The sequence below is a fragment of the Pelmatolapia mariae genome, linkage group LG20, assembly GCF_036321145.2.
Source record: "Pelmatolapia mariae isolate MD_Pm_ZW linkage group LG20, Pm_UMD_F_2, whole genome shotgun sequence".
NCBI classification, from domain to species: Eukaryota; Metazoa; Chordata; class Actinopteri; order Cichliformes; family Cichlidae; genus Pelmatolapia; species Pelmatolapia mariae.
The window spans coordinates 6670461-6682464 of record NC_086244.1 but is presented as its reverse complement, the minus strand read 5'-3'; the positions used below and the strand labels follow the sequence as shown (position 1 = coordinate 6682464).

At 41.2% G+C, this 12004-nt stretch overlaps 1 protein-coding gene across 3 annotated transcripts in view; it reads left to right on the top strand.

Moving 5' to 3' along the window:
• Positions 1–981: 981 nt before the first annotated feature.
• The window catches only part of spryd3 (SPRY domain containing 3), a 73532-nt gene continuing 62509 nt past the window's right edge, over positions 982–12004 (top strand). For 2 of the 3 annotated variants that reach the window (XM_063463870.1, XM_065469637.1), the window contains exons 1-6: positions 982–1040; positions 4206–4333; positions 5671–5746; positions 9761–9885; positions 10632–10767; positions 10864–11052. In XM_063463870.1, coding sequence (XP_063319940.1) covers positions 4206–4333; positions 5671–5746; positions 9761–9885; positions 10632–10767; positions 10864–11052 — 654 coding nt within the window. In that variant the 5' untranslated portion in view covers positions 982–1040. Of the gene's footprint in view, positions 1076–4205; positions 4334–5670; positions 5747–9760; positions 9886–10631; positions 10768–10863; positions 11053–12004 lie in introns of all 3 variants that reach the window. The other variant, XM_063463868.1, reaches the window with a different exon arrangement.

The window sequence follows — 12004 nt, the reverse complement described above, 5'->3', positions numbered from 1 at the left end:
TCTGGCAGGAGCTTTGTCCTGCTGGGGGAGTCTGCAGCCGTCAGGGAGTGCTGTTTCTCAAACAGTGCTTATGCGTGATAATAATCCAGGTTATAACTTTACCTTGCCTTTCACTGGTCCGCATACAGATGTAAAAGCAAACAAACATGGCATAAATATTTATATTAAGCCAACAACGCTGAGTGGTAATGACATTTCTCACTAGCTTTGAATCAATTTTGAATACAGAGCATGACCTTAAGACATTTAGTTTTTAAAACGTGTGCCTGGCTCCCGCAGTAGCAGCTCAGACTCTGCAGAGCACACAGACAGACATACCCACCGGCCTGTACTGGCTGGAATTCAGGGCTACATGAGGCCAATTTCGGCCTTGCCATCAGCCGCCTGCTGTTCTGATTAATCTTGGCAAGGAGGACAGAAATCACCTGCCGTCTTGTGTTCCCATCAGCTTGCAAGCCGCAGCACTTCTAGTCCTTTTCCACATATTAGGAGAATGTTCCAAGACACTTGCCAGACCGACGGGGGCTCTGTTTTCCACAGTGCCCTGGATTATTCATTTTTCCTCCTTCGGGCAGGCTAAACACAATTTCTTCCTTCTCTTGATTCCTCCAAAAAAGTTCAGATCTGTCCCAACTGGCTCAGAAAGTTTCTCTCTCTGCTGCCACTTCTTCTTCTACACAAACCCTGTGGTGGGGAGTGGGTCATATCCCCTCTGGACCCCTACTGAGGTAGCCAACTGCCTAATTCATATTTATAGTAATGTTTCAGTTTGGGATAATGAAACAGAACCTGTGAACAGAAGGCGAAGTTTACAGAGTGTAAAGTGTGTGGTGAGGGATTCATGAACATAATCAATGGTGCCAAATACATGGCTGATATATACATCGCAGAAACGGGATTGGCCAAGTGGCTTCTCACCACTTCTCAAACCTCGCTGCAATTGGCCCGTTCAGCGAAATGGGGCGTGACGTCACTGGGAAGCGCCGTTCCCAAAGTTTACACAAGTGTGCCGCTGATGGATGGATAGCTGATGGACGAAAGTGAGTTTCTGCCTCATTTACTGCCTAGATAGCAGGTTAGCGAGTGAGTTATCGGAAATGACGGCTACACTGACGCAAAACTCGGCTCTCCGGCTTTAGGGAACAGTCTCTCGTTGTTCTCTTTGCTTTGCGCTGAAGCATAAAGAGGCTATCGCATTAGCCGCTAATGACGCTAACCTGCATTTAGCTTCCTGGCCAAATTCAACCACTTCCCCCCCTCTTCGTCTGGTGAGCTGATGTTTGTAATTTTGGAGGCTCGTTTAATCATCTCTAACCTGTAACCTTCAGCTAAAAATACACAAGTTACCTGTTTGACCATCACCTGAACTTAAAACTAGCATCTTCGTTAGCACGGCAGCTGGATGACAGATGTAAACATCGGCACGCCCCCTTCTTGCGACCGTGACGGCAAAAGCTTTACGTTTTTATTTCTAGTGTACCGTTTCTCTTATGCCTTGGGGTCATTGGAAGCAAGAATTTAATAGAATTTAAAACTGTAATTAATGTCAATATCTATCATAACTATGATTTATTCTGACTAGCTTCAGTGTGTGTGCCACCTGTTTCTTCGTGCTGATACATGTTTAATAGTTTATAAAATGGTTATAGAAAGTAGGTGACGATTAAGACTGAAATTTATTTAGGAACTCATCTGTATGATTGACTGGCGGTTTATACATGTTATTAAGTGTATACAGTTCTCTGAAAAAGCAGAAAAGCTATTTAAACCTACCTGGCCCTGTGTGAAAAAGAAATCCCCCCTCGTTAAATCATGAATGAACTGCAATTAATCACATTCATTTTCAACTGAAGTTCACTTCATTTGCCATATTACTGATTGCTGACAGACTTTTTGTCTCAAGAATTCAGTTAAATAGATTCTGTCTGATGAAGTGAAACAGGATAAAAGCAACACAATCGAAAGAAAGAACAGATGAGAAACAAAGTCATGGAAAGTATTCGAGAGGCATTCTTGAGGGTTTGGGACTCCAGTGAACCACGGCGAGAGCCATTATCCCCAAATGGAGAAAATTTGGAGCAGTAGTGCTCTTTCCCAGGAGTGTCCAGCCTTCCAAAATTACTCCAAGAGCGCATCTACGACTCATGCAGGAGATCACAAAAGAACACAGAACAACATCTACAGAACTGAAGGCCTCATTTTCCTCAGTTAAGATTCAGAGTTCACGATTCAAAAATAAGAAAGAGACTGAGCAAAAATGTTATCTATGGGAGTGTACCAAGGTGAAAACTACTCTTAACCAAAAAGAACATAAAGGCTTGCCTTACATTTGCCAACAACATCTTGATGATTCCGAAGACTTTTGGGGAAAAAAGTCTGGGAACTGATGAGAGAAAAGTTTGCGTCTTGTTACATTTGGCGTAAAACTAACACAGCATTTCATAAGAAGAGCGACAGCTTTTGGTCTGAAGTTGCTTTGTTGCTTCAGCGTGACTTGCTGATGGAACTGATGGAAACATGAATACTGCTCTCTACCAGAAATTCCTGAAGGTGAATGTCTGGCTGTTAGTTCATACCCCAAAGGTCAGGTGTATACAAAATTATCTGAAACACACTAGCAAATCACCCTCTGAATAGATCACAAAAACAGCATTAATGCCCTTTTCACACCGGGCAATGCAGGCTTGTATAGGTTTTTTAAACTGGGTTACATCCGAGCCAGCATGAGTTTAGCTGTATCTCTCTCAATCTGCTGTTCTCATACCTCTACACTGGTTGACACAACCCAAGTTGCAGGCTATGCAACAGTGTCACAGAGACAATCCAGCACATAATAGCTGGGCCAGTGTACAGTGAGAAGTACAACCAAGTGGCTTGGATAGTGCACAAGAGTGTTTGTGTTGCATATCGATTAGAAGTCTCCATCTCCCAGTGAGAGACATCTTTGAAGGTGATTGAGAAGGACAGGGCTAAGGTCCTATGGCACTTCAAGTTCCAGACAGGCGGACAGAGAAGCAGCTGCTGGCCATCCAACCAGACAGTAATGACTGACATGTAGCAAAAGACGTATTTGTGATAGATGCGGCAATCCTAGTTCACAGTAGCATCAGAAAGGAGCACAAGAAGACTGACAAGTACCAGGGTCTGAAGGAACAACTGGCGCAAATGTGAAGCTCCAAAGAAGTGCAAAACTGACTCTGATTTCCAAACTGGAAGACTGGCTCCTGAAGATTCCAGGCACAACATCTGAGGTCTTTTTCATAAAATCCTATTAACTACTAAATTATTGGACAGACCCCTCAGAATCCTCTCCCAGAGTTCTGGGAGCCTCTGGAAGAGGATTTATATAATTTGAGAGGTCTGTCTGACTTCCTCGACTTCTCTTAAACTGTTTCTCAGCTATTTTCTTTCCAGTGATTCCAAGGAATAAATAAGATAAACAGTCAAACTGTTGCATTCATCAATGTGAGAAGGGGCTTAACTGAAAATGGGAGGCTAGAGTTGATTAAATAAGCCTTCAAGCTGATGTCTGTTAACTCTGTAGTGTAGTGGTTTACATATTTGCCTAACCAGCGAAAGATCCCTGGTTCAATCCTGGGAGGAGACACAAATACCTTTTGGTTTGTGTCAGGAGGAGGATGTAGTAAAAATCTGCTAAATCAAATATGCAGAGCTACCCTCTGTGGAAACCCCTTATGAATAATGGAGCAACTGAAAGATGCTTTGGATCTTTAACCTTAATGTAATGGGAAAAGCTGCGCAGCGTTCTAGATTTTTGGACTTGCATTTGTTTCAAGTGAGGTTAAATATATGAACTATATGAGCAGTGCTTAGGTCAAGTGCAGAAGGGTGAGACATAGATTGTCCTCACTCTTAGATTTGTTGACCAGGCACATGTAAACCTCACTCCAGGTTGAGGCTATGAAGAATGAAGAGTTTGAAATAATTTGTGGAGAACATAGAGAATTACAGATTACAGCCGGGTATGAAACATGTCTCAGAATGAAGTGAATTCATCATTAACTGGAAACCGGACATGCCCCCACCCCTTAAAAAAAAAGTGTACATGTTTCCAAAATACATTGTAAAAGAAGAGATTAGACAACAGATTGGCCAGTGTGATTTGATAGTAAAGATTACAGAGCCTGCTGTACATGATCATAAAGTGCTTATTTTGTTTTAACAGTTCCATTTTCTTTACTCAGATGGATGACATCAACGTACTACACCACAGATGCCTCCTGAATCTGAGGCGTCGCGTCAGAGACATCGGTGATGGTCGACCAGCACAGGAGCGATATATGAGGCTGCAGAAGGATGGAGACACACTCAGGTCAGCCTGTTCTTAAATGCCACTGTTTGGGGATTCACTTGAAGAGGTCATTTGGCTTTGTTGAACAGGGTGAAGAGAGGACTGTTTGTTTTGTTTTGTATTTTCATTTCCAGTAACAGTCAGTTTGGCAATTTATTTTTTTGTCAGATTATTATGTAGAACATAATCCTGGGAAAGGTTCCATCTCCCGTGTGACTCTAAGACGGATAAGTAGGGAAGAATATGGGCCAGTACAACCATCATCAAAGCAACACTGGTGATGGTAGAAATTTCCTGACATGAAAGTTTAACAGGCTTGTTCTGGGAAAGAGGAAGTTCACACACTAAAGATGTACAGGAGGTTTTCTGGTTGAAATCTCTAAACACAGGGTTTTTCTATACAAAATAAAGTCACCAGACAATTCAGTAGATACAGAGGCCACTATTGCCACGAGCTCACCAAAATTGGACAGTAGAAGATTGGAAAAACCGTTGCCTGGTCTGATGAGTCTCTATTTCTGCTGAAGCATTTGGATAGTAGGATCAGAATTTTGGGTAAACAACAAGGAAAGCATGGATCCATCCTGCCTTGTATCAACAGTTGAGGCTGGTGGTGGTGGTGGTGCTGTAATGGTGTGGAGGAATATTTTCCTGGCACACTTTTTTCCCCCTTAGCACTAATTGAGCATCATTTCAAAGTTACAGCCTATCTGAGTATTGTTGCTCACCATGTACATCCCTTTCTGACCACAGTGTACCCATCTATCATCTTATGGCGGCTTCCAGCAGGATAATGCACCATGTCTGGAAGCTCACTCCTTGCCTTAACTACTGTATATGTGGCCCCATTGTGCTTATGTGTGCTATTTGAGCCAGGAATAGCGACATGTCTAATTTATTTGCATAGCTTAACATTTTTGTTCTCAACAAATTCTTCTTATTTCCAAAGAGAATTGATTTGAGTCTGCACAAATGTATAACTGTCTGCAGAGACATTTCATCATGGATATATTTATTTATTAATTTTCAAAATAGAATGGCAAAGGAAATAAAGCAGCAGTGATCTGCTCCCCCGATCAAACACGCAGCAGACAACAGTCTCAAAAGAAAGTCCACAAAGGGCAGAAACAATTGCAATCATTACACATGTGTGGTTTATTTGAATTATATAAATCTGCTTTTGTTATTATTAGCATTTTAATGTTCATCTTATTTCTCACATCTGTTGCATGTGTTGGTGTGTGCCTATTGATCAAAATCAAGAGGACTTTGTGTGAGATGAGATGTATTCTTTCTGACTGTGCATACAGCAATTACTAGAAATCACCCATTGTTAACCTGTAATTTCTCCTCTTTAGTTACCAAGGGAACTCTGAAGAAGTGGGATGCTATGTGGCTGGCCGGCCTTTATCAAAGGGAAATTGCTACTTTGAGGTAAGTCACATTGATAATGATGCTGCATGTCAGCATTGTTTTATTGTATTCCGAGTTCCAGGATTTATTTGTTCTCTTGCTTCCTCTTTGTAATGTTTAAGTCCAGCAGAAGTGGATGACCAATATAAAATCAGTGGACCGTTATTCATTATATGATAGTCCGCATACCACCATCCTTGGTTGTGCCCGCGATTGCTTTTCCATCCAGCCATTTTATCCCCTGGAATCCAGTTGCTGACAATTTTCTCAACTTCATATTAAATTCTCGGTGCCCCCCTACAGTCTCAGTTCACCAGTGCAAAACCACTACCTCAAAAATGTCCCAGCTGCTTTGGAATGAGGGATGGGGTGTCGGTTAGGTGGTTATCTGTAAGCGCAGAGATTAGTCTACCACACCAGTGTTTTTCAGCAGACAGGAAGGCATTCAGACTAGCAGCAGGAGAGGTTATTATACATTTATATAGCAAAGCTGATGCGTCAGTCCCTTCTGATAGTTGTTATCCTTACGGACACGGGCGGAGCCAAGGGGTAGCCTGGGGTGGACACAGTCACCACAGATTATAGTCTGAACATCCTTCTCGCTACCGCACTCAGCACTGTTGAAGCCAGTTAGGCAGTGTCCAATGTTTTCCCCTACCAACCCACAAAAAGCTAATTTTCATCACTACATATATATATACTGGGAATCCTAATCTTTAATAATAAAACATATTTTATTAGTAGATTAGATTTAACATTAATACTCACACGTATCTATACTCCTAAATCCAGCATCCACATGGGTAAGTTAGACAAAAAAATCACCCTTGAGGGACTGTAGTTCTTCAGGGAACTACTGAGCTGGTAGTCACCTTGAGGCCGTTCCAAGAAATTGCTGGTCTGAAGTTGCTGGTCCTGTTTGAATACATGTGGTGACCAGAGACCATGAAATGTCAAAGAATCTCAATGACCTGTAGTGAGGTGAAAAAACTGGATTTACAAGCCCCGAGTGAACCTTAAAATCAGCTTTTAGGTGAGGGATTGATGCAGCGACCGATTCACGAGTAGGATACCGCTGATTGGCATGTGAGGGGGGTGGTACATATGTTACAGGGTTACTGACGCAATAGGGAGCCTGGAATGTCCACTAGCAACCAAACATCAGCCACAAAGCGATGCATTACGAGCGAATTGTTTTGAACGGGGCTTGATATCTACAGAACCAGTCTCTTTCTGCTGGGCTGCAAATATACTAAGACAGGACCCTCCAGCAATACCATACTCCTCTTCAAATGATTCACTTCTTCTAGTTTTCTTTTCACATCTTTTCTTCTTGACATGAGAAGCATCATTTCAGATATATGTTAAAATATTCCTCCACTGAGACTCTATGCAGGCTGGCAGCATGCTTTGACATTATTTCTTATAGCTGTGAGGTGTCCCTGATATGTGCCAGAGTTGACATTTCTCTTAAATCTGATGTCAAACTCACATATGACCTCTCTCCTCTCCCCTGCAAGGAAAATCTTCACGATAATAACGTTTATACTGAAACAAGAATTACATTTCGAGGCTGATGGATTTCTTTGACATTTAGTGGATTTTACTTTGGTCATTACCCAGAGGTTTGCGCTACATTATTCTCCACTCTGTGACGCACATGCTGTCAGTTCCCCAGATATCTCAAAATTCGGAAGAATTTATCCTGATAAAGGTCGGGGTTCTGTGCGCGTCTGCGTCACCGCTATCCTCGTGTTTCCCCTTGTTTCAGCTTTCACAGAGAATCCATTTCAGCGCCGTTGTCAGTACCGCTGCTCGCTCTCCACTCCTCATCATCATCGCTTCTTTCAGCCCAGACTGAACATCTGCAGCATTCCACTAGTTTTAATAGATTTATTTGAAAAAGTCAAAACTATCATAACTTAACGGAACATCATGTGCGCATTCCTGCTCTTTCCTAATCTTAGTCGTCACACATGTTTTTGTAACTTTTATTTATATCATACAGACACAAATGATATTTCAACAGTGCAGAAGTGGTATTGTGCCTCGGCCAAGAATGTACTTTTTAACAAACCAGGGATCTACACTATAATCTCTCAAGTGCCAGATTGGAAAGGAATCAGACCAGAAATCTTTAGTAAGGGAAACCCAAGAAGTTTGGTTTCACATGTTGATATACTTAGAGAGACAGGTGGGATGAAGGAAATTTAGAGAGGTGAGAAATAACTTGGAGAGTTCGCCAATAACATAACAGAGCCGATACAGATTTAAACCGGATGGGGCCATTTTCCTGTACAGGATTAGGGTTGCATAACCTTTGACTAGTGCTGGGCAATATGAGCAAATCGTTGTAGTCATATGAAAAGAAACTTTTATTTATTATTTTTTTACAAGACTGCATCGAGTTCTGTGAAAAACTAAGTATACCTTTACTGTTTCAACACCAGTTGGAAAAAAGCAGGGTTTTTTTGCACTTTGCAGGTTTGAACATTTAGGTGTGTGTTAAACAAAACCACAGTCTTCCCAGGATTAAAAGTCCCAGCAAATTCTCCCCAACAGCAGACTGTGCAATGCTCAGAGAACGTGCAAAAACCCCAAAAGCTATAGCAGATTCTGCTGACCCCAGTTAGCGTGTTATCCCTTTATACCCAAATACAAATGTATTCTAATGTTCCAGATTCCTGAACAAAAACAGAATGTATCAGTTATATCAGTTTTTAAAAAACTATATATAATCATTTAAGATTTGTACATTTATATTTTCATCATTTTTTCCTCCTCCTGTTATCTCTTCCCTCATCTTCACCTATCCTCTTCCTCTTTTATCACAAGCCTCATCTTCTGAGCTCAAGGCAGGGATCTAACGTAAAAAACTGCACAAAAATATGCTTATGTAATTACTAATACCGTCAGCAGAACTGTTGAGATATAGTGTGTACAGAAGTGTTTTATACACAAACAGTAGCAGTAGAAAAAGTCAATGGCCATTCTGGGGGAAACGAAAAGCAGCTGGCTACGGCTGTTATGGTGTAAACAACGTTAAGTGTTGAAGCTTGTGACTGAAAAAGACTGAACAAATATGGTTTGTTTGGAAGGACTGCCAGGAGAAAGCCTCTTCTATCTAAAAAGATCATGGCAGCATGGTTTACGTTTGCAAAGTTGGGTCATGATTGGGTGACGGGTGATAATTCCAAGCACATCAGCAAATCTGCGATAAACTGAAAAATGAAGAGCCAAGCTTTTGCAATGGCTCCAAGTCCAGACCTCAACACGATTGAAATGCTGTGGTGGGACCTTAAGATAGCTCTGCATAAATGGATGCCCACAAACCTCAATGAACTGAAGTAACATTTTAAAGAAGTCCTTAACAAAGATGTGAGAGACTGATAAAGTCATACAGGAAACAATTACTTCAAGCTAGTTATTCTTGCTAAATCCCCGGTTCGAGACACAAACGTAGCTGGTCCCTAGTGCCAGTCCCAAGGCTGGCTAAATGGGAGGGTTGCGTCAGAAAGGGCATCCGGCGTAAAATCTGTGCCAAATCAAACATGTGTTCCATCCACGGTGCTGACCCCTTGGGAAAATAGGGAGCATATGAAAGTACCTTTGTATTTTTTTGAGAGTATATGGAATATAAAATCCTGATGCAACACAGCAAGCTACTTGTATATAGTGTAATCGCTGTCGGTTTATGTGTTTTGTCATTTGGAGGACAGCGTGCAAACACCATCTGCATTGGTTTCATACTAATAGTTCTTTGCTCTGCATAGCCAAAGACCTCTGCCAACAGACACCGCAGACCACCAACAGACGTGGTCGCACTGAATTAATTTAATGTGATTGTAAATGACCTGGATACAGTTAGTTCAGGCTGCAGATTTTATATCTGAATATTATACCCTTACCCTTGCTTCAGGCATTAGACAATGACTTTTATCGATGTTTTAGGCTTTATTGGCACTGTGGCTTAAATGAACTCTAACTGATGCCACTGTAGTGTGTTTTCAATATAATGTGTGTGTCTTTGTGTAGGTGACCATAGTGGACACGGGAGTGAGAGGGACCATTGCTGTGGGCCTGGTGCCTAAATTCTACAGGCTGGACCACCAGCCGGGCTGGCTGCCGTACTCTGTAGCTTATCACGCTGACAACGGCAAGTAAGTCAAACTGGAGTTGCCTATACGCTACAGGGCAGTGGTGGTTTCTCGCATGGTTTGGCTGCTGCATTTATATATTGGTTCAGTAGTGTTAACTTGCTCATTTCCTCATTTCTTGGTTTGTTGATATTTTGTTTTGTGTGACTATTTTAATAGTAGCAAAAAGGAAATTTAATAGAAGTAGTTGAAGGTTACTTTTTCAGAGTATTTTTTTTTCTTTTTGTTTGATGATCAAGTAAATAAGCAGCAGGTTCTTGTGATGAGGGAGCATGACCAGTTAAATATTTTACCTTCCATTTTTGCTTGCTTCGTGCTATGAATACTGTGTGTTGGATTTATACACGTGACTTACATTTCAAAGCAGTACATTCTGCCTCAGGAACCGATTCATATGTCAGCATCTAATTTCACTTGATGATACCAAATTTCAGCACCAGACAGATGTGTGGCCAATTATCAAGCCAAAGTGAGCTGTAATTATGCGCTTCAAAGTAATTGTGTTTACATATTTTTAATTTCCTTTCATGTTAAGTGAGATAATGGAACGTTTCGTCTTGTCTGGCTGCGTTTACTGAATATTTGAAATAATTTTTGCATTCTTTTACTCGTTTTGTGGTAGAGTGTGACAGCTGTGGCAACACAAGGTTTGCGTAGTGAAAGCTGTACAAGATTACAAAGTATGCTGTTGTAGGTCAAAGAAGCTTGGATTTTTCTTAAAAGGATTTTTATCTCCTCTTTCCATTTAGGTTATATAATGGCAACCCGGTAGGGCAGCAGTTTGGCCCGAAATGTGCTCGTGGTGACCGCATTGGCTGTGGAATACACTCAGAAAATATAGAAGCAGGTATCACAACAGTCTTTTTCACCAAAAACGGGAAAGAGGTAGGTATTTTTGTTTTAATAATAACACGCTCATTTCAAATGGGCACGCAGGGTTGCTTATTCAGGATTTTTTTTTTTACACCGCTTTCTCTCCAGGTGGGTTCAGTAGAGGTTCCTGTGTCGGCAGAGGGGCTGTTCCCCGCTGTGGGGATGCACTCTATGGGGGAGGAGGTGAAGGTCGACCTGCAAGCTGAGTGGTTCCTGGAGGAGGATGATAGTATGATGATGGTTGACAGCCACGAGGACGACTGGGGACGACTTTATGACGTCAGGGTGAGCGGCACGGTAAGAGCAGGTTCTTTTTTTCCTTCTTTGCTTGATTAAAAGGGATGTTTGGAAACATTGGAAGTTCAGTGCTTTTGGTTATATATTAGTGGAAAAAGGTTATCGTAGGTGTTAATTAATTTGCTTGGGCTGCCTCCTAAACATTACTGATCAGTCACTCAAGCCACATCGAGAAGGTGAAGGAACTCGTGTGCTGCTTCTCTGACTCTCTCAGCTCTGATGTTTAATGTTAGTGACGATTTTGTAAAACCTCTTCTTCAACTTAATTTCTGTGTAATTCTGTTTTTATATCACAGTTGAAGAGCAAAGACATTAATTATGGGATGAACAGTGTCAGAAGAGTCCATTATGGGATGGCTGCCCTGCATTTTTTTTGTGTTTGTGAGACGTAGTGAAGAAGAAATGGTAACCAGCAGACCTAAAATCAATTAGTTGAAAAAATTTAGTAAAATATTTGTTCAGTTCAGTGGTTCTTTCATTTTATAAGGGGTGACGATAATTATGAAATTCCCTTTATAATCGTTTATAATCCTAGGATAGCTTATGTTAAAGCATATGTTAAATGCATTTGTCCTATTACCTCAGAAGACTTCAGTGTGCCTGTGGTGTCACGTTTTTTCGGTTGTGTTTTGACCCTCAAATGACAGGAAGAGTAGAGCATATAGGTCAGCATGTGACTTAAAATCATGAAAATTTACCTGATTCTCTGTGCTGTGGATGTCTGCAATGTGGCTTGATGCAGATTCTATTGACAGAAAATAGACCTGGCCATTTTTATGTTGATACAAAGGGATGTTTCTTTGTATCAACATCTTTCTAGGATGTTTCTTCAAATTCATTCATATTTTGTGTACAGGTCAGGGGTAGAGGTTTAGGGTTTGAGATTGTGCTTTTAAACACAATGTTCAAGCAGAGTTAGAGTTAGGTTCATAAACATTTGGCAACTTTTTCC